The 22,896-nt window shown below is 42.3% G+C and overlaps 1 protein-coding gene across 1 annotated transcript; it reads left to right on the top strand.

Annotated features, from left to right (window-relative positions):
* Positions 1-925: 925 nt before the first annotated feature.
* Positions 926-22,439, top strand: TAF15 (TATA-box binding protein associated factor 15). The gene is made up of 16 exons (XM_062614870.1): positions 926-1,079; positions 4,950-4,986; positions 6,121-6,169; positions 6,362-6,452; positions 6,531-6,648; positions 9,310-9,593; positions 10,425-10,539; positions 17,199-17,233; positions 17,840-17,872; positions 18,490-18,599; positions 19,141-19,270; positions 19,904-19,993; positions 21,308-21,392; positions 21,483-21,568; positions 21,675-21,777; positions 22,060-22,439. Exons 1-16 carry the CDS (start codon positions 1,070-1,072, stop codon positions 22,097-22,099), a joined length of 1,416 nt encoding a protein of 471 aa, XP_062470854.1. The 5' UTR covers positions 926-1,069; the 3' UTR covers positions 22,100-22,439.
* Positions 22,440-22,896: the final 457 nt, after the last annotated feature.

Below are 22,896 nucleotides of genomic sequence, written 5' to 3'. Positions count from 1 at the left end.
CCCATATTACTTGCAAATCTGCTTAACCCATTAGTTGAAACCAGAGAACGCCCTTCACTGCCTTGAAAAGTAAAAGATTCAGGGTAAAACCTCGCTGAAGCATGTGCAGGCTGCCACCAGGCAGAAAGCATGCAACTGTTGGCTCTCCCTCTCGCAGGAAGGCAGCTTGAACTGAAAGGAGAGACTGCTGAAACCCCAGCTGGATGGAATAATCAATGCTGCTTTCACTGCTGTTTTGGTTCATTCCTCGTTAATCTTCCTTTCTGACGTCCCTCCTTTCCTAGAAGTGGCTCCCAGCATCACGACCCCTTTGCTTGGAAAGCCTCTCTCCAAGTCGATATTTGCCTTTTTGAGACAGTCAGAAACTCTGACGAACCTTTCTTATTTTAGGACCCAGATTTTGGATGTTTTCTTTTAACTCTCTCAGAACCACAGCCCGGTTTGGGTTGGAAGGGACCTCAAAGCTCCTCCAGTTCCAACCCCTGCCACAGGCAGGGACACCTTCCACTAGAGCAGCTTGCTCCAAGCCCCTGTGTCCAACCTGGCCTTGAACACTGCCAGGGATGGGGCAGCCACAGCTTCTCTAGGCCAGCGCCTCAGCACCCTCAGGCAACAACTGCCTTATATCCAACCTATATCTCCTGTTTAAGTTTAAACCCATCACCTCTTGTCCTACCACTGTCTTAGCATCCCGCCCCAAATGGCGATGCACAAGCAGGCGCATGCCCTGCTTCCCTCACCAGCATCCCTCTCATCACCCTGCGTGTAAATTAAACCGATTTAATCACTTTAATATCCCTCCCTCCCCGCGCATCCCCGCACAGCGCCGAGCACACCCCCTGCTGCCCCCATCATCCCCCCCCCCCTCCCACCGCGCTCACTTGGTACGGCCCTTCCCCTCCACCCCTACTTCCCCATACGAGTGGTAGGCGCCGCGCCAGCCGATTGGCTACGGGGCCCCGCAGTCCGCGCGAGCTGCGGGTGCCCCAGTGTGCGCGCGGCTGGCGCGGCGCTCGGTCCTTCCGTCGTTCGGTCCCCTCCAGCCCGGTTACCGGCCGCCGCCGCCGCCATGGCTTCGGGTAGGTGCTTCCAGGCCCGCCAGGCCTCGGAAGGGAAGGGGAGCGGGGGGGGCGGGCGCTGGTGGTGGCGGCGGCGGCTCCGCTTCCTGCCGCTAAGCGCGGGTGTGGCGGTGTGGGCGCGGAGAAGGGTGGGCGAGCGCCATGTGGCGCAGGTGTGGAGAAGGCCGCGGCCATGTTACGGGGAGACGCGGTTTCTTCCTTCCCCCCCCCCCCCCCGCTCAGCCTCTCACACCTTCCCTTCCCCCCGGTTACCGCCCGCTCGGGGGGGAGGGGAGGGGAGACACGCCCCCTTTTATCGAGGCCACGCCCCCTCCCCGGGCGCCCCCCCCCCCCCCTCCGCCAGCCCTCCCGGGGCCGCCCCTTTTCGGTCTGGCCACGCCCCCCCTCCCGGGTCGCAATGGGGTGGGGGGATCCCAAGGGGTTCCCCCTCAGCCTGTGGGACTCACCTTTGGGTGGTGCCTCCCTCCCCAGGACGTGAGAGGTGAGCCCCATTTTGCTTTATCCCCCCATCCCCCGTGCGGTGTGAGATGTAAGCCCCCCTTTAGGGTCATGGTCCCCTTTTGTGTTGTGTGTCCTCCTGCCAGCGTGAGATGTTGACCCATCCTTCGGTGATGCCACTCCCCACACATGGTTTATGTGCTTCCCATATGGAATGCAAACACCCCTTTCCTGTGTGTGTGTGTTCCCCCCCCCCCAAGCATGGGACCCACCTTTGTGTTCCAGCATCTGTCCTATGTTCTGCTTTAGCCACCAGCACAGTGAAGGGGGTGGCTCCGTTCCCCCCTACAGTGGGCTTAAATTTGGCTGTAATTCTCCAGTGGAGGCCTTTAGCTGGGTATGGAGACAGCAGATCTGCTGTCCCAGATGACTTGATGCAGCCCAGCTTTTCCTGGGCCTTCTGCAAGCACGTTGTGTTGCTGGTTTTCATCCCATCGGAGGTCCCAGCAGCAGTGGTGTCCCTGTGAAGCCGTGGATAGGTAGTGTATCCTGGAATGGGAGAGGGAATTCCCCAAAGCCGTAAGTGCTTTGTGGAGTGAGCCATGTTTTGTAAGGCTTGAGCCATCTTAGTGTTGTCTCACATATACATATATGAATGATAGAGAACAAAACCAAAGCAAGGTATGTTGAAGGAATCCTTTGATGCAAGGAACAGTTCTTTAGGAGAAAGCCTGTCCAAAGACACCGTCAAATGAGTTCAGACCATGAATTCTTCACTAAATGGGTGAAGTTTGGCAGTAAACTGAAACCTCTTTCTTCCCAGCCTTCAGATACTTTGCAGTCAAGTACCTGAGTGTCTACTATGGTTTTACTCTGTGGTGGTGTTCAAACATGAGGTTCTTTCTCTGATAAGAATACAACAAAAGCAACGCTGCTGCTTCATATAGATTGCTGTGTGTGAGAACTTTAGTTTTCAAATACACGCAGCAGGTTCCTTTATCTTAAGAAGAATACACATCCTGGGTGGTGCAGGCTGACTGCTCTGCTGTGCCCCGCTTCATCCACAGGAGATTCTTCTAGGAGCTTTCTAAACATGCAGAAAAAGTGTTTGTATATCCAGGAATTCCCAGAATAAACCATCTGTTGTTTCCAAAAATCCTTAATGGTCTCTTGTCCCCATGGAGCCCACCAAAATCAATCCAATCAGAAGCCTGTAGGCTAAAAGATCCAGTGAAGGATGTATAAATAAAGGAGAATCCTCTCATTCTGCCTGTTCCTATTTTACAGGCTCCTTATGTGGTTGTTTCCGAAGTTTTTCCCAAATGTTGTGGCTTGGCAGAAGTTTAAGTGAGAAGCTAAGGAGATTAAATATAATCATTCAGTTTATAGCTAATTGCATCCTTAGTCAAGAATTGTTTCTGATATAACCATTAATATTCTTTCTTTTAATTAGCAGCATTAATGGCATATAAATTTTCAAGCTAAACCAGAGGTTTGAAGGTGGTTGCCTATTTAATACTCATCTTTGTGATCATTTAATTTGAAATAACATGAAAATTTGACCTTCATCTCATTAAGAACACTCAACATGTCGGAGCTACGCTTTTAGGTTGGCTTTTTAATTGCTTTTCATTATGAAAAGGCAATGAAATCTTTGTGTAGCAGTGCAGAGTGAGAGTGTTTCACATCTGAGTGAAACTCCTGTATAGGATGTGTGCAATGAAATATTCTTTCATCTCATCTTAGCTTTTAGTAAACTTGTCTCTTGCAGAATATGAAATTTGCTGCTTTGTGTTGCTTCGAGGAGATACTTTAGCATTAAAAATGATGCTTCATGTCTGAAGAGCTTAGGTGGTACCCTTGTCTTGGAATTACATACCTGTGTGTTGAAGTATATGTGTAAGTAGGATTTGATTTATAACCAGAGGTTATAATGAACAGGCTTTCAGCAATTTGAGGAGTGTTTTGATTGGAAAAATGATTGTAGTCATTCCTAGTTACCTTGCATTGTAATTAATTCTTGATTTCAGCTTTTCAGTCAGTTTTAAGAGGTTAGAGACAGAGCTTTGGGGAAAGCCTGAAATCGGGGCTGAAAGCAGAGACGTTCCTGCCAGTTTTTATTAGACCACAGCACCACAATATTTGTACAAGTCCTTGAAGTGATTTGAAAGGAAGAGAAGAATTGCAGGGCTGTTACCCAGAGTGACAGGCTGGTAGAGAAAGGGAAATTCCCACCTTCTTGTCTACGTTTTGACAAGAAGGTGGGAATTTCAAGCAAGAATGTCAAGAGGAATTGAGGCTCTCTCCTAGGCAGCAGATGGATGGAATCTGTGTAGTTAAGAAGGTGGTGGGGCGTTGAGCAGCTTAGGGGTGTGAGGGTATCTCTGAAGTGATGGGGCCTGCTTGTGACAGCCCGAATTCTGAAGGGTCTGAGGTTGATGGAGCAATGTGTGTGTGTTCTGGGTGCCTGCATCTGTTTGCTGGTTTGGGAAGCTGAACTGATAGGAATGTGTGTTTTCCCCTGGATAGTAAGAGCTTTTAACACATAGGATTGTAAGAATTTACATTACAAAATTTAGATACATGCAGACATAAAAATATGAGGAAATCCATCATTTGGAGATTAACAAGCTAAAATAGCATGATAAACAGACAGTGATAAGTAAAGGCAAACACCGTACTGAATTCCAGCTGGCAGGTACTAGGGGTTTTCTGTGCTTTAAATACAACCAGCCAAACCATTTCAGTGATTTTTATTTTAACTTCAGGTCATCTTTTGAAATCCATATTTTTCCCGTGTGTTTCCAGAATAAATATCCTTGATAACTGATGTTTATATTGGAAGTAATACCCATAATGCCTGCCTGGCCTGTTGTGTTGTGTGAATGAATTTATTCCTGCACGGTTTGAGCGTTTCTCTTTTTGCAATATGAGGGAAGGGAAATGTGGCTCCTGCATCCCCGATTTTACATCTCCATATTCTGCCTGTCTCTTTGCTTTTTGCTAGGCAGGGTTTTCTTACGGCATCTTAAAAAGGGGTTCAGTAGGCCTGACCTGCTTAGCTTTGCTTGACTGCTAAAGCTGCTGCATTGTTTCTGTTCATTGGTGATGGCACTGTCTGTGATAGCCATTAGAGGGGGTTTTACAGGCCTGGATGTTTGAAGAGACTCCTTGAAAATGGGATTCAGAGCCTTCAAAAAGAAAGTTCAAAGTGGCCATTCCTGTGCCATGTTCCCTGCACCCTGTGCTCCTGTTCTCCCAGCCTTAGCATTCGCTAATAAAGAGGAAGCTGTCTCATTCTGCATGGAAAGCAGTTGCATTACCCACTGTACTTGAACCTTTTTCCTTCTCCCCAGATTTCTTCCTTTTACAGTAAGTAGAAGAAGAAAATGTTCATTTTAAGTTCTCAATATGACTTAATTCTTTTTCTAGATTCTGGAAGTTACAGTCAGTCTGGGGGCCAGCAGAGGTATGTGTGTGGAGGGGGGGTGCGTGTGGGTGTTTTGCTGTTAGCAATTCAATCTGCAAAATAAAAGGCTGTTTAGTATTCCCACCATGATGTTTGACTCTTCAGGCATAACAAAGTGTTTATATGTTCTTGGAGTTATGGGTGCAGAAAGCTTGCTGCCCTGGGCCTTTATTAATATATCTTATAAACCAGGGGAAAAAAAATCTTCCTGAAGAGAAGGCAATGAGCAGGTTTATATTGGAATGACATTGAAAGAACTTAGGAAATGGCATGAATATAGAGAAATATTTTTCATGTAACTGCCTTAAGCTGTTCAGGATTTTTAGCCAAAGCTTATATAAGTGGAAAGATGATGGGCCGTATAGATGTAAAGATATACATACATATTTCCTTCTATATTTAATTCTATACTTGTATAGAAGTGAAATTTCATGTTTCCATCTGATAACTGTTCATCATTGTGAAAATTAAAAGCCTGCTCATGAAATAGCTCAAGTTTGGGGGGGTGTGTGTATTTTCATTGGTGAAACAAAAGTGGTGTTATGGAAGGATGAAAATCATAGCTAATACTGACGGTGCTAATGAAAGTCAGAAGGTTCTATGTGTATAGCACTGTGTGAGTTTGAGTTCATATCTGGATATGATACAAGTGTTTCAGCACATGGTGGTTCTCTCTGTTCACGAAGTCTTAAAGTGGCAGCATACAAGTAAGTATAATCTCAAGCAAGTGTGGTTTTGATGATGATATTGCTGAATAGTCCAACAAATACCAACTTGACAGTAATTGATGAAAGTAAAATTAACTTTGTAAGAGTATGCTGCAAAACTTAAAATGCTTTGTTTCATAACAGTGTCTGTGATTCTGAGGAATGTCAAATGACAGTAATCCCAACTTTTATGTACTTTAAATTTATACTTGAAACAGCAGAAATTAGAATAAGCTTTTCTGCCTTCTGACAGGCAACTGTGGTAACCAGTAATTCACTGATGTGGTTCTCATGTGCCTACAGCTGCAGTACTTGGATTAAACACTTGGTTTGGAATGAAAAGAAACTTAACACCAAAAATACCTTTACTTTCCAACCCATGTGGAGGGTACTGTCAGCATTTACTAAATGCATTTTTCTCTTACAGCTATTCGTCCTATGGCAATCAGAGCAGTCAAAATTATGGCCAAGCACAGGTAAGGTGAAAAGACCCATAGTGTCTTTCATAGCAGATGTTCCTTGGGTAAAACTAATTGTTCCTGAGTGACCATATATGGGCCAGGAAGAAATCCATTCTCAGCTTGATGTGTGCAGTTGTGTCTAGTAAAGAACAACTGTAATTAGCTGCTGGAAGTTACACTTATGTGAGGACGTTCTTGAAATTACAGGGATATTCTGGTTATGGGCAGAGTGGAGACAATTCCTCCTATGGACAGAACTATGGAAGCTATCATGGGAACTATGGACAAAATCAAACAGGTTTGGTTAGCTTGTTACATTCATTGGCAGTAATTAAAAGGTGAATATTTACTAAAAATTTTCTTCCTCCATTCCCAGGTTATGGACAAGATTCCCAGGGATACGATGATGAATCCGGTTATGAAAATCAGAATCAGAGCTCATACAACCAGCAGTCTTATGGCAGTCAGGGGCAGCAGAAAGGGTCGTCTAGAGGGTAAGGAGGCTGAGATTAACAGGATCTATTTACAGTCTAGTAGTTGTATGTTTTTAACTACAGCTGTAGCAAATTTCATTGCTAAAAAAAAGGACAAACATCTGAAAATCCACATTCTTAAAACATTTTTTATGTCTGAAAGAGCAGGAGGAAAAGGAAGAATATTTCTTTGTGTGAGAAGGATGAGATACAGTTGTTTTGAAGTTGAGGAGTACGGGAGGTACACTTCAGAAAGTCTTTGGATAGTGACTAAAATGAAGAATGAACCTGGTAGAGAGTATTTTGATTAGGAAAAAGATGTATCAGGTACCTCTCCAGTCACGTTCTTTTGTATGAACTTAACAATACTCTTTTATTAACTTCTGATAAGCTGTTAGCAAGGAAATTCTTAGCTGTTCTTAGATTTGCAGACTTCTTATTTGACTTAGAATGCCTTTTCTTTTTGAAGGAAGAGGTAAGGATTCAGAAATGTCATTCAAGGAGTTATCTTTTTCCAACCAAGTAGGATTCTCAAAACCTGATGTTTTTATATCCTCATCAGTAACTTAAATGTGTACTCTGATTCAGTACTTCACGCTATTGCAAATGTATTTTTCTTGTAAGGGATATTATACCTCCGGTAAGTTTCAGGAGGATTAATGATACAGCTTTGAAAGTGTGTTGGAAAATACAACCCGGCTGCCCTTAACGACTTACAAGGCCACATTTTGCTTGAATACCTTTGTTATCTAACTTACAAGCTTCGTGCATACACCCCAAGGTTGCTGCATGCATTATATCTTTATTAAGGATCATGTGGCCTTTAAATGACAGTCTGTACTAAACCCCATTCTTGTTTTCAAGGTCCAAATATTTTTGTGTATTTTTGCAAGCTGATAAAGCAGTCTGGACTTGAACAAATCTGTACTGGCTTTCTGCTTTTGTAGTTATCAGTATAAAACGTCTTAATATGAACAAGCAGGGTCTTTATCTGTCAGCAGTAGGTGCTGTCATTCCCCGTGTCTTTTACACATCCCTAACAAAAGCTGGTAGGTGATTAAGTTTTGCTGTGCTTTGTTTTCTGAGCATTTTAGAGCTGTACAAAGGACTAGGCAATCATGTGGGGTTTAAGTGTCGACATCCAGTGGGGAAAAAATGCAGTAGAGTATAGATGCTCCAACAAGTTGGTTTTGTTCAGGAAAGCAGAAAAGAGACCTTGGAGGGGAACTCTTCAATGTATAGTTGCAACAAGTAAGGGAAGTTGAGAAATTAAATGGTGACAGTTTTGAAGAGGGTGGCCACAAAGTTGTAGCTCTCACTTCCCAAGGGAGGTAAGGAAGGAAAAGCAGCCAATAGTGGATGCTCTCAATGATGCTTCTTTCCAGATGGTGCAAAGTGGAGCTTACTTGTTCTTAAGGTATTAACAAAAAGTCTTCACAAGCTCTTTGCCACTAGGGTTAGTTATATTAAAGCTAAGATCGAGGCTAGGGCTGGGACAAAGCAGACTAGATGGTTGTTTATGCCGATTTTGAGATGGGTTGAATCCAATGGACTTCATCTTCAAGTGCTTCCAAAAGCTGGTGGAGACTTTCTGTAGGCTCTTAGGTTTTATTGTTTGCTTTTCTGAGACATTTTGGCTAGCAAGTACGATTGCCAAAGACTAGAGAGGGGCAAACACAGTGCCTCGTCCTTTGGAAAAGGGTGGGAGCAGGGAGGAGGAAGAGAAGAAAGGCTGGCAGAGGTTAGTGATTAACTTCAGTTACTGAAAAAAACAATACAGTTAAGCCACAGCTATTTACCCAGGGGGAAAACAAAGGTGTGAGTAACAGCCATTGTTTCCTGGACGCAATTTCTCATCAACCTATCTAATGTCTTGCTATGAAAGGGTAACCCAACTGGAGCTGTTCTCTAGATTTTTACAACACTTTTGTTTCTACAAGGGAAGCTTGGTGTAGCTGAGATCTCTTTGTGGTTGCTCTGAAGTTGTTACTAGTCAGAGAAGAGTTACAGCTCCCTCCTGGAGTGTATAGCCATGTTGTATTGGAATATCCTAGATGTGATGTTGGTCAGTGTTTCTGATGGAAGTTGGTTGGATAGTATATGTAAATGACATGAAAGTGAGGAGAACTGCAAGTATGATGGGGGACATCACAGGAGTTAGAACAGTTCTTGGCCAAATGGTAGAAAGCCCAGGAAAAGATAAACTGCAATTCAGTGAAAGCAAAATTGGGGGATTTTTTTGTTTCGTAGGCAGCAGGTATAAGCTGCATAATACAATATGGGCAGCAGACATGTTCCCTGCAGTTCTGCAGAGAAGGCTTTGTTGTTTGGCAGCTCATGGGCTATCCATCAGCCCATGTATCCATCAGTAGTCATGCTACTGGGAGAGGAGAGAAAGCAGCATTTTACTGGGGTATGTACAGTGAGTGATGCTCGTAAGTTACATTTATAGAGAAAATGGAGAATGTCTTGAAAGCATTGGTAGTGTACAGTTTTCTACCTTTTATCAGAACCCAGATACATCCCAACAGAGGTGAAACAGTGTTTCCTATCTGTATGCCAGTAATGATTGGGAGGTAACTGGGATTAGGAAGTTTGAGCAATGTCATGAATTTTCAGCCATTATTTTGCTCTCTTTTCTGTGAACATTAAGCTATTAATACCGATTCTGTTTATTTTAAGTGGAAGAAGCTCTTATGAACAAAAGTCAAACTATGGTCAGCACCAAAGCTCTTATGACCAGCAGTCAAGCTATGGACAAAACCAAGACTCTTATGACCAGCAGTCAAGCTCATATGACCAGCAGTCGGGCTATGGCCACCAGGGCTCTTATGACCAACAGTCGGGCTATGGCCACCAGAGCTCATATGACCAAAAGTCAGGCTATAACCAGCACCAAAGCTCATATGGCCATTCTCAGCAATCCTACCAGTCTCAGAAGGGAAGCTATAGCCACAACAGCCAAGGTAAAATTCACAGGTTAAGTTCAATATTGGCTAGTAAAATTAAGCAGAAATGCTGTGAAATAGCTGGATTGCATTCCACAGGCAGTTGATTTAATGAATAGTTAAAACTCTTTAAAAAAATTCTTTAATGAATAGTTAAAACTCTTTTTTCATGTTGTTGGTTTTGGGGAGTGTTTAATTTGTGAAGACTTTCAAACATTATGCAGAGATGAAAAACTTGGGGCCCCAAAACTCTTGCATTTGTTGGAGGCAGCCTCGCAGAGTCCATATCCATATCTGCAAAATGTAGATGGAATTATCTTCCTAAGCCATTTTGAACCTTCTTCCTACATGAAGGTGGTATGTCTTGATCAGTCATGAAGAGCTTTTGCACTTCACATTCCAGCTTTGTGCTGTGTAGGTGAATTCTGAGATAGAAGGAAATGAGAAGTTTAAGGTCGGCCCTTCTTTTTGCAGTAACTTCACACCAGCGGCACAACCCACACTCTTTATCCTTGTTCTGTCTTCAGTGATGCCTTTTGCAAACTGGGAGGGTGATATGCAGTAGAATGCAAAGTATATTTTAGACAATGTGTTTAACATTGGAAAATGGAGTGTGAGGAACAGTGTTTACATTTGGAGATATCTTGTGGCTCTGGAGGCTAAGAGAGAGAACCAGAACAAAACCAAACTTTGCTCCGTTACTTTGTGGTGTAGATAACATAAGAGATTTAGGAGTTGATGCTTTCCTGGTTTAAATGGCAAACCAGGGGAGGAAAAGCTGTAGGGTGGGAATTTTCACTGCAGTTTGCACTACAATTCACTCATGTTTTGTTCTCTTCATTCCTCCAGATGATCGTCGTGAAAAGAGTAGGTATGGAGAAGATAATAGAGGATATGGCGGGTCACAGGGAGGAGGTAGAGGGGGATATGACATGGATGGAAGAGGTCATATGTCTGGATATAGGTAAGTGATCTCATTCCTGTGCCTGCAGTTCCCTACCCTTGTTTGTTATTACTTAGCTGGCTTTAATTTTTGTCTATTATGTGTCTATTCCTAATGTGGCTCAGATTTAGATTTCTAAAAATGGGAGGTTTCTAAAATTAAACCTTTCTGCACTGCACAGAAACACATTTTGCCTAGGAAAAGCTTTTGGATTATGACACGTAGCTGTGTTTTATTTACATGAGTTGCAATACACAAACTGCTTGAGCCCATCCCTTAAAATAAGACATTGTAAAACCTGGAACAGTTGTTTTCAATTGGAAGAAACCAACAGCCAGGGATTGAGAAGGTTTTCCACAATTCATAGCTAAGGTAGCTAACATTTTAGCAGGGAGGTTTTGACTTTACAGTGACAAATCATTATGCTAAGGGTGGTTAAGTGTCTTTCTGCTTCCTAGTAACAGCATTACTTGTTCTTTACTGGGTTGTTTTGTGGTTTGGGGTGGTTTTCAGTTTAAACTTTTATTAAAATACAGTTTGTATTATTGGCTTAGCTGTCAGTTTCAACACATTTATTTAAAGCAGATTTTAAATATTAACAACCCTGTTACCCCTTCTGCCATTGTATTAGGCCTTGCTCCTGTCAAGAAAATTTATGCACATATTTGATGTAGTGCATGCAGATGATCTCATGCATAGGCCATTGGGACCTTTGCTTTAAATCCTGTTGCATTAGACCAGATGACATTTATATTTCTTAATAAACTGTCACAATTTGCTACCCTTTCATTCCCTCTGTGAAGTGGTTGGGGGGTGTAGAGTGCTCACTGAGGCCAAGTAAGGATGTGGGAGCTTCCAATGAGCTGTAGAGTGCTGCTTGTTGACACCACTTGCCCTTTAATAGGCTGCACGGTTGTGGGTTATTGCTGGAACCCCAGACAAAGAACTCTGAATTGTACAACATTGAACTGACCTTAACTAAAGAAAATAATCTAACAGTGTGTTAAGACTTGGTTGGTTAGAAAGTCTTGATTTTTAAAACCAAACTTTAAATTTGCCTGTTTCTAAAGTGGTCCCAAATTAAACTTAGTGACTTGTCGTTTCAATGACATAGGTGAACCCTACCTCTCTTAATTAGGGGTGGTAGCATAATTACAAGTGTGTGTTAATACTTACTTCATGTTAGAGTTTGCTGGGGTTTTATATAATAGAAACTTAACCAGCAAAGTAACCTCTAAATTAATTTTCAGTTAAAACTGAACAGTTGCTTTTAAATCAGCTTTTCTGCGTGGATGAGGGTTTTCCATATTCCTACGGTAAAATATGGGTCTTTAAAAAGCCATCTTCAGGTGAGCCCTTTCCAGCAAGAGCTTCAGATGTGAGCTTCAGAAAACCTACTTTTGGTAGATTTTATCACTTTGAAACAAACTTCCGTCTTTGCAAGTTGAAGTAAATGAAATTGATGTCTGTGAAAATAAAGCCTCTTCCCATGTTTTTCCAAATTGTAAGGAAAATCTTGTTCGCACATCCATGTAGGTAATACATGGATTATTACGTATTACCACTTCTGGTCGAACCAAAAACCACTTTTGGCTTTTTCAGTGGAAAGCCAAGAGAAAAAGAGTGGAAGTGAATGGAGAAGTGGGGGAAAATACCACAAAATGGGTAGGAATTCTGTTCACTTCTGTTAAGTGATGCAGTCTTTGTAGTGAAATTTCTCTGAAACTACACTGTCATGTATATTTATTCAGTCTGTCTGCATAATTATGATGGAGAATTCTGTTTCTGACATGTTTTACCAAAGTCATTCCTAATAGGAAAGGGTAAAGTTTAAATTAAATACCAAACTTGTATAATCAAGAGGAAAATAACTTTTAATAAGGTAAGAAATCATGTTTAATCCTGTGAAAGTGTGGGATTTCAGGGTAGTTTCTTGGGTTTCCCTGGGTTTTTCCTTTTCCCCCCTCCCCTAAAAGCTTGTGTGGGAATGTCAAGTCTATCTCCAGTAACTAGTTAGCATTTCAGATCACATTTTAATGCTCATGAATCCATAGCCACTAGGAAATCAGCAGATACTTGTGGCAGATACTTGTAACTATGTAGGCTTTGACTTTCATAGTGCTTAGAACATAATGTGTAACTGAGTTCTGCCAATACACACACAGAGAAGTAAGTTGTTCTTTGACTTTATAAAAACATTAATAGCTAACTCCAGACTGTAGCAAAGGAATCTCTTCTGTGTTAGCAAGCAAGAAAGATTTTGTCTGGACAGGGAGAACATGTTGCAGCTTGTTGCTCATTGTTAGAGCTGTACCCAGTGGCTGGTGTTCTTACAGCTGTATTGCCTAACCTGCTCTCTTGTGCTGGGTGCTGCATCCCCCTTACAAGCATCATCCTGCACTTGTGAGACTGTGACTTTGCCTGCAGCATCAGTTCTCCCACAGGATTCGTGTGAGTTGCAATGGCCTGTATAAACCCACCCTGCATGTAGGAACCTTCAGAGCAGTGTGCAAGTGCTAGACATTATTCTGGCATACTCGAGGCAAAATCCAGTTAACATTTTTAAATTCTAAGAGCTTAAATTTCTTTGAATAACCTTTCTGAAAGTACTTCAAAACCTCATTGGCAATGTTAAGGTATGAATTGTTATTCCAAAAACCAGAATGATTTGAATATGTACTGTGATGAATGCTTTCAGCACTCATTTTTCTTTTGTGCCTGTGCAAAGTCAGGCAGCACTGAGAGGAAAATACCTTTTGAGAAGTTCCTGTTCAGATTCTGTAGCTGATGTTACGATAAAGAACAATCATTTTCTTCTGTGTCAGATGTTCACTTTTTAATCTCAGTAACTCAGGGTTTCAGAATCATTCAGGTATTTTTTTTTAATGGCCTTGAATTACATCTTTGGGGGCTTTAGTAGAATTTGTCACCCTTTCATTGTGAAGCTTGAAGAATTCATGGTCTCATTTGTATTCTGGCTAAGAAGCAAAATCTTTTCTTGTTTTTAAACCCACAGTAGAAGAGTCTGATCTTTGAGCTCTTTTGGTTAGAAAGCGGGTACACCAGGTCTGGAGAATGCAGTTTTACACCCAGTTATTCTTCCAAGTTTCCTTGTAGGGTTATTTCCCTTGTTGTTAGAGTCCTCGTCTGAAAAATAAGGAATTAACAGTTTATTGTGGTTGTGGGACTGAACTGTTTTGGTTAAGCAGGTTAAGTGGGAAATACAGTAGCAATACAAAGCAGGTTTGTTCTCTTTGATGTTGAGAAAGCCATTTGGGCTGTCGGGTAGCTGTGCCTGTGACACTGCCCTTCTCTTAGAGCCTGGGGATTAAATGGGAGAAGCTCTGCCTTTGCATCAGCTTCTGCAGTCTGTGTGGTGGAACTACACAGATGCAGTTTAGAAGAGGATTTACTGTTGTGTTAGGGTTTGGCATAGAAATCCCAACTTTGCTCAGCACAGATTTTATTCTCTCATGCAGAGCTGATGTTGATGTGCTATAAATCAGTCACCTGTGCAGCTTAACTGTTGTATCAGCTATGAGTGGGAATAAGCTTATTGTTATAAAAAGAAACTACAACTTAGTGCAAGTGGGTTTTTGTTACAAGTGTGGTTTGTGTTCAGAATTAATATTTTAACTTGTAATATTCAGGCTTGAGCTCAGCCTTTTATAGGCAGACTTTGGGAAAACATGAAAAGAGGCAATAACTACAGGCGGGGGGGAAAAAGCCATCTGTCAGTGATTTTATGGGTGCACTGAGCATTCCTTTGTTGTTTGTAAAAATACATTCTTACGTGCAACTCCCACATGCTTGGCAAGACAGATCCATGTTGGAGGCTGAAATCTGGTGCCTGAGTTCTTGGTGCTGCTTCTGCCATTTAAAAAAGGTATTTCTTGTATCTGTAGTGTTGAGCTTGCCATGTAACTGTGCCTGTAACTGAAAGAGTGATTCCCAGCTGAAGTAAGCAATATTCAGATGCACACCAGTTACAGTCAAGTAAGTGATGGTTAAATATGTGAGCACGTACAGGGGGAAAAGAACATCTGATGGTGTTTCTTTCATAGCAGCAAGTTTTTGTCCCTATGAATGGTGCCTTGCAGACACTCTGACTGCTTGCAGTGCAGTCACTTATCTTCGTTGGTGACATAGCTGAATTTTAGCTGCCTGTTCATGATTCTAACATAAGGTGTTAAAACTCCAAACTCCAGTTGGTTGCCCATCTATTTGGTAAAGCAGTGAAGCACTGATATTAGGTTTTCCACATGTTCTGTGACGATGGTGTGGGAACTAATTCAGCCAGCTTGAGACTTGAATTTTGGGTCTCGGTGAGAGGTGAATCTGAGATGCTTGCAACCAGCTTCTGTGTTTGAGTTTGCTTGCTGCAGCATATCCAGGGACCTCCTGGGGATCTTGGGTACCTTTGCCCAGGGAGCTTGGAAAGGGAACACACTGGAACTTTATAAATCACATAGGAGATGTGACTTAAAAATGGAGGAGAGCATAAATCTGTCATCAAAGGTATTTTGACACTGAACTGATGCAGATTTTTGCTGGGTTGGTGAGTCAAGACTAAGCAGAAGATGCCATGCTGAAGCATACTTGGGGAAAACCCTATTTCTGCAGACATTAATTAAAATGTGGATTGCACTTATTAGTGTGGGGTACAGAATTGCTGTATTGCAAAGTTACAAATGAAGCATTTGATGTGACCTCCTTTACATTTTGTATATCCAGCTCTGTACCACTTCTCAGTATTATGGTGCATGCATTTTTACCCCAGCATCCCAGCAAAACCCTGTGAAGTCCTGGCTGTGTTGATCACAACCTTTCTGTATGTTTTTTAGATTGTTGGATTTTGTCCTAATTTATGTCTCTGCTGCTGTATGCTTAGAAATCAGAAAACAATGTTGTGGATAATGCTCTCCTGATGAACTGGGGACATAATCTAGGGCTGGAAAACTTTGATAACATTTTCATGGTTGATGTATTCACTCTTGTTATTTCTAAGTTAAAATCCTAGAAGAACAGGCATCCGACTGAAATGTTATGTTATAATCAAGCTTTTCTTTTAGCTGAAGTGAATTGGAGGTGGCAGAAAGGTATTTACAGTCAATTTTATGATCACTATTGTGTTTTTTATCATCAGTCCTTGAAAATAGCCAGCCTTTACTAAAGACCAACTCTGATGTTGCATGTGGAATTTAGTCATTTTACCTCTTTAATGAGCAGAATGAGTTACATAGGAATAAATGACACTGCATAAGAGAAGTCCCAGTAAAAGCGATAGCCTGTTGTGGCAAACATCTAATAGTCCTTTTATGTACTGCTACAGAATGTCAGTCACCCTTCAAAGAATGTGTCTCTTAATCCAGCTTTGATAATAGCTGTTAAAACCTTGTTTCTTTTCTATGCCTCACTTGGGGCAGATTTTACCTCATAAATGTTTAGCAAGCAATACCTTCCCTTCTTCACTTTGCATTTGCTGTAACAGAAAGCAGATGCACAAAGTGCCAAGAAGTTACTCCCTAATTCTATACCATTGCCTCTTGCTGGGGTGCTTGTCCCATGGTTGCACTCTGGTGTGTTGGCAGATAGGTTGAATCAAAGCCTGGAGTGACTTCTAGTTGTGAAGCACAGTGGTGAAGGGGCTACTCATACTAGCATAGTAGTTCCCTAGCTACTCCACATCATGGTTTGAACTTATGCTGGCTTTATTTTAGCTGCTGATGTGAAGGCTGTCAGGATTAGGTGAGCTGCCTAATCTTAAAGTAGCAGCTAAGCGCCCTGTGTGAAGGAGGGCAAGCAGGGCTGTTGTACACGGCAGCATGAGACTTTCTGACGCTTGTTTCTTGGCTTCCTAAACAACCCAGTGGTCGTATTTTTCCTCAAGGCTTTAAATACTGGTTATATGTTCATAACGTGGATGCACTTACAAATGCTGGTGTGAGAAATCCTGCTAGTACAAACATTGACATTGAAAAGAGTGAGGGTTTATTTTCATGCACATAATTAGAGTTTCAAACCCCCTTCTAACCTTTGAAAAGTGATGTGTGTAATCTCTTAACTTGGTCTACATTTTGTGCCACAGGTATCAGAATGAATGAAATAAAACTTCACGGCCTCTGCTTTTGAAGCTCACATACACACACCTTCTCTGTAATGTCAAGTGCTAGCAGTACAGTAGGTCCCCACAGGCCCTTTCTCAGAGAATGGCTGATACTGATCATTTGCCCCTTGTATATAAATGCATTACAATGGAGGTTAATTAACTTCAGCTCTTCTTACTTCCAGGGAAGTCCTAAAGCACTGATTATTCCAAAGGAGCAATTACACCCACAATTAAAGCCCATTAACCTTCATGAAATAATGTGTCTGTTTGAAACCCCAGGTTTTAATAGCAGTCCTTTTGCCTTATGGGATGGGAGAGACTATTGAAGCAAGGACATGTGTGTGGGTTAGTTTAAAATACTCTTCAGGGCTTCTCTCTCCTCCAGTGAGTTTATTCACTTTCATGTAATTTAAGCTTTGAACGTGAATGAGTGGTGAGGAGAGCGTAGAGATGGAGCTCTAGCTGCTAGACAGTAACTCTCAGCTTGTGATCAGTTAACTGTAGATTGAGCCTTGAGCTCAGCACATAGAGACTTAAGGAAGAAATCATTTCTTCAATTTTTCCTCTGCAGTGGTGGTGACCGTGGTGGCTTCAAAAATTACGGTGGTAAGTGCCGAGTATCCAAAAATGTTTCAGTGGAAATCCTTTATAAATCTAAAAGCCACCAATAATATCTCGTTACTATCTCCTAGAAGCATTATGGTGTTTCGGTGAGGCTGGTGTTGTTCATGAGTTTCTTTAAAGAGCCAAACTTTTAGCCATAAACTGCATTTCTCCTTTGTCAAATTGCATGAACGAATTTGTGGAGACAGTGACGTTCACCGGATTGTTTCTTTTCTTTTCTTTTGTTTCTGTTCTTTTTCCGTTACAAACGCTTCTTAGAAAGGTTCTAGAGGTAAAAACTTAAAACAAAGCGGTAAACTGCTTGGTGATGTGACAACCAGCAAGAGAACACCAGCACAGCATCAGTGTGGCAACTGCCACGTGCTGCAAGTTAAAGAACACGTTAACGTCCTACAGACACCTTCTGTTGAACGTTTTAAGCTAAATGGCCTCTAAATCTCTGGTTAATGTTTTAGATCTTAGCTGCATTACATACATGCTTTAAATATTTTCTTGTTTCTAAAAAAGTCACTTGAAAATGTTTTGCTAAAAATAGTCTTTTTTTTTTCCTTTTCTTTTTTTTTCCCCCCCCTTAAACTCCTTTCATAGGTCAGAGGGATTATGGACCGAGATCAGATGCTGGTAAGAAAACAAGCAGTGGGTGGGAGTACATTGTAGCTCTTAGGTCGTTGCTTTTAAAATGTATTGCTAGAAAGATGGATGTGGCTGCAGTTCCCATGGCTCAAAAGAAACCTTAACTAAAGCTTCTCTTCCTTGAGAGGAATCTGTTTTACGAAAGCACGTGTGAATTTTTGGATGCCTTTTCATGGAGCAAGTAGGAATTTGCTGATGAACTTTGAATCCCTTTGAGCCCAGCAGCTGCTTTCACTGCCATAAGACTTCCACTGAACTTGAGTTATTTAAAACATAAGCTGCTTTGATGGGTTTGGATGTGCTGGCTCCATGGATAAGTTGAGTGTGTGGCTGTCCTGGGTTCAGCAGTAGCAATGACAGCTATGCTGGTCAGCTATTGAATGTTCTCTGTCTCTGATGTACTGTGGCATCTGTAGGTGCTGTGCATGTGTGTTGGAAGTTGAGAGTGTTAACTTCAAAATGATGCTCTCAGCTCATCTTTTATTTCATGCAAGTTGTCTTTGAGATTTAAGGGTCTGCTCCTGGGCAGCATAAACCTGAGTTTAAAATGTTGCTTTTGTTGCTACCACAGAAATGCATGGTAAATGTAACTTACTTTGTCCTAGATTCAGAGTCTGACAACTCTGATAACAACACCATCTTCGTGCAAGGACTCGGAGAGGATGTTTCAACAGATCAAGTGGCAGACTATTTCAAACAAATCGGTATCATAAAGGTATGTGAAATAAGAAATCATTGGTAAGAAGAAAGGGAACTTGCAGAGCTAGCGTATTGGAAAAGTACTGGTATCATTCAAGGCAGATGCTCACTCTGACTCCCAGTTGTAGATAGTATTTTTGTCTGATGTATACATAAGTATATGAGATGACAGCTCATTTATAAGCTGGCAGCACTAGCACCATTTTTTCCCAGTGACATTTAGATTGCTTCACATATCTTTAGTCTTTATAACCCTTAACACTGACACTCTATCTGTTGTACCACCCCCGTACTTCAGCACGTATGCTTCTGTGTTCTGTGGCTGGTTTTTCTGTTTCTGTGATTCTAAATTAGGGCTTCCTGCACTTGACTTCATTTTTTTCTCTTAAAACTGGGCCCATCATTACATCCTGGAGAACAGCCAGTCAGTATCCTTCAGTCAGAAGCATCTGCTTCTGCAGGCTAGCTCCAGGAGAATCTTCCTTCTAGTGATACTTAGCTTTGAACTAGGTTTATCAGTATTTCTCCTATGTCAAGTGTACAACCTTTCTTTTCAGACCAACAAAAAGACTGGCAAACCTATGATAAATCTTTATACAGATAAGGATACGGGCAAACCAAAGGGAGAAGCAACAGTATCTTTTGATGACCCTCCTTCTGCTAAAGCAGCAATTGACTGGTTTGACGGTAGGTGAGAGTACCTGTTCTTCTGGTTATTTATGGATGTAACACACAGTTGAAGAAGCAAATCAGTAACCCCACTGGGAACCCTGTGCTGGTTGTTGTGTGGCTGTTATTTTCTGTGTGCTGGCTTTCTCATTTGGTGGAACAGCAGCTTGTGGTTAAGACCAAAAATCTATAATGAAACCATTAAGGTTTGCCTGCGGTACCTCACGAGTGTGAGAGGTGGCATCATGTCACTTCTTGTTCAGACCAGCAGAGCTGTGATCTGTCAGCAGCTGGAGGGGTTTCCTACAGTGTTAGTATCGATACTGTTAGTGCTGTGGTGTCGGTTTTAGCCTTTGGGGATGGCTCTGACAGTTTGTTTCAAGTGCATGTATATGAGCAGTGAAGAACAAGGGTTTTCTTAAATTGTGGGTTCAGTGGAGGATGACAGCAGATCCCAGAAATATAGTGGTATAAAACTTTGCATTCTTGATGCAAAAATACAGCTATACTCTTTGATAGCAGTAAACTTGAGGAGGGTCTTAGAAGCTTTGTATTCAGTCTGTATGTGCAAATCACTTCTGTGCCTCCGAACTTGCTGCTGTGCCATTGGGAGCTGTATTGATCTTTCTCTCGTTCCCTGTCTTTCCACAGGCAAAGAATTCAATGGCAATGTTATCAAAGTTTCTTTTGCAACTAGAAGGCCTGAATTCATGAGAGGAGGTGGAGGTGGTGGACGTCGAGGTGGGGACTGAAATCCATGGAATCCTTGGGTTTTAATAGTTAAATGCTTTTTAGCTATTCTTAGTTTATAAAAGTTGACTTTGAAGCAGTGATTCATCAAGCATAGGGGCCTTTGGGATTCTGCCATGAAAGGGAATAATAAGGCTTGAACCAAGCACGCTAAACTGAAATCTGTGATCTCTTCTACACAGCACAGAATTTATGCTTTCCTTTTGAACTGGAGAGTCTCCAGATCATGTCTCAGCATTGCTTTGAAAGAGATAGTGTAACAAGGATGTTGAGGCTGTGCAGTTTCCACATATATAGGTGTGAATTCCCAGTGAGTGTATTTACTCATTACAGCAAAGCCTTGAGATACTGTGTTTCCAGATGGTATCAAGCAAGGTAAATTATTCAACTGCTACTGACTTAGAGCAGCAGTTGGATATCTGACTCCTTCAGTTACATGGATGTTTATCTCCCTGATTCTCTGCATAATGCAGTTCTGTGAGTAGCCCATTGGATATTAATTACCATTTTACAGGAAGCATGCTTTGTGTGGTGGCTGTCAACAACTCTTAGTTCTTAAATCAGGCAGTTTTGTAGGCTGGTACAAAAGGGATTCGTCAAGAACTTCAATTGGTATAAAAGTTCTTACTGTGTTTTGCTGCAGAAAGCAAGAACTGTGGTGTCCCTGTGCTTGTCAGATGCATCCTGGCATAAATCCAGACAGTTTGGGGTGGTTTTTGTTCAGTGACTGAGCCTGGCCATATGTGATGGATAGACATTGTTAAATCTTTATGAAATTTCATTAATACACACAGTAGGTTTACATTTACCCATTGGCAATTCAAGTGGATCAGGTTTCCTTTTATTGCTGAAAAAGAATATATAATAAGTGCATGGTGGAGAAACTTTTTCTGGCCACCACGTGCTATCCTTGCTTCTTTGTTTTCTCCATCTGCCTGAGTTAGAAATGTGCTCGTATGGGCATATGTATTTCAGCTATGCGGATACATCAGCTTCAGGACGTCAAATGCTGTTGAGGTTTGGTTGTGGCTGAAACTTCTGTTTGTCCAAGTTTTCCAGCTAGGAAAACCTCAGCTGGTAGCTGAATTCTACCAGGGTACCATTTACTGTCCTTGGCACTCCCTGCTTCTTCCAGAATTCCTAATATGGCTTGTCTGGAGGGATGTATTTACATTAAACACTTCTTCCACCTGTAAAGTCTGTCTCTCAGGTTCTGAAGCTAGTGACAGCCCTTAATAAATGTTTCTTATGTATAAGGTCAAAGACACTTCCCCTCCTTTATTCTGACTGTAATTTTGCGTACAGGCTCACGAGGTGGATATGGAAGAGGTGGAGGCTTCCAGGGTAGAAGTGGGGAACCCAAAAATGGTGACTGGGTTTGTCCTAACCCGTAAGTGTCATTTTCATTGGGCAGTGGTGTTTCATGGATGCTCTCTGAGTTTCTTGGCAGCTGAGTCTGGGGAGTCCTTGTCTTTTCCAGGGGCTGTGGCAACATGAACTTCGCTCGCAGGAATTCCTGCAACCAGTGCGGTGAGCCCAGACCAGAAGATTCCCGTCCATCAGGAGGTGTGTAGGGAACAGCTGTCTCTCTTCTGAAGCATTTAAAGTGCTCATGTCCCCTGCAGCCTTTTGGATAACCTGGCTTATGTGTGTTGGTTTGCATCCCCTCCAGATTTCCGTGGGAGAGGTGGCTATGGAGGAGAAAGAGGATACCGAGGGCGCGGTGGCAGAGGCGGCGACCGGGGAGGTGGCTATGGGGGTAAAATGGGAGGAAGGTAAGCACTTGCTTTGTCCTTGCTTGGTGCTGGAGCAAACAGGCTGTGGAAGTGATAGGGATGTGGGAAAGGAATGTTGTTTATGTGTGCATGCACACTGTGCTGTGAAAATACCAACTCCACATGGGAGCTTGCAGGGGAAGGAAGTCAGTTGAGTGTGTTTTGTGAGTGTTTTTGGATGAGGCTATCCAAGCACAGAAGTTAGCGTGGAGATGTCTCACTGAAAGGGCTGTTTGTTGTTTGCTGAAGGGGATTCCTCATAACTTTGCATTTCCCTTCCAGAAATGACTTCAGAAATGATCAACGCAACAGACCATACTGAAGACCACTGTGAATGTTTTGTTTGTCTTCTTGATGCGTTTGATAGTGAAATTGCCAGAGTTTTGCCTGCAGCTTCACCCATGGCCTCTTTGGATAGTGGAATTGAGTGAAACTAGAGTTTTATTTTGGTGGGAGGGATTGGGGTGGTTTGGGAGGACTTTTTTTTTTTAAGCAAGACATGGAAATTTAATCTTGATTTCAACATTCTCCTCTTTTCTTCCCCCTTCCCCCATACCTTTTCAACAGGCCCCTGAGAAGAAAAAGGATAAACTGTAAAATATTGCCAAAATATGAAGTGTTTTGTAATACAACAATAAATGCTGATTGTTTTATTTGTGAAATCTCACTGGTGCAAGTTAATTCAGTTGCCTGTGTTTCCTTATGTGCTTCCTAGCTTCCTGTGTATGACCTAAGTAGTAAATAGAATCATAGAATAGTTTAGATTGGAAAGGACCTTAAAGCTCATCCAGTTCCAACCCCCTGCCATGGGCAGGGACACCTTCCACTAGAGCAGCTTGCTCCAAGCCCTGTCCAACCTGGCATTGAACACTGCCAGGGATGGGGCATTTACCACTTCTTTGGGCACCCTGTGCCAGCACCTCAGCACCCTCACAGGGAAGAGCTTCTGCCTTATCTCTAACCTGAACTTGCCCTGTTTCAGTTTGAACCCATCACCCCTTGTCCTGTCACTACAATCGCTGATGAAGAGCCCCTCTCCAGCATCCTGTGGTGGGCCCACTTGCTGTCCATACTTTCTATCCCAGACTTGCAGACTTGTCCCTGGCTCCTTTCTCATTT

Source organism: Pezoporus occidentalis, unplaced genomic scaffold (assembly GCF_034315485.1).
Source record: "Pezoporus occidentalis ecotype Australia unplaced genomic scaffold, CSIRO_AGI_Poc_V1 ctg179, whole genome shotgun sequence".
NCBI lineage: Eukaryota > Metazoa > Chordata > Aves > Psittaciformes > Psittacidae > Pezoporus > Pezoporus occidentalis.
The sequence above is the reverse complement of the archived record's forward strand: the minus strand, read 5'-3'. Positions and strand labels throughout refer to the sequence as shown.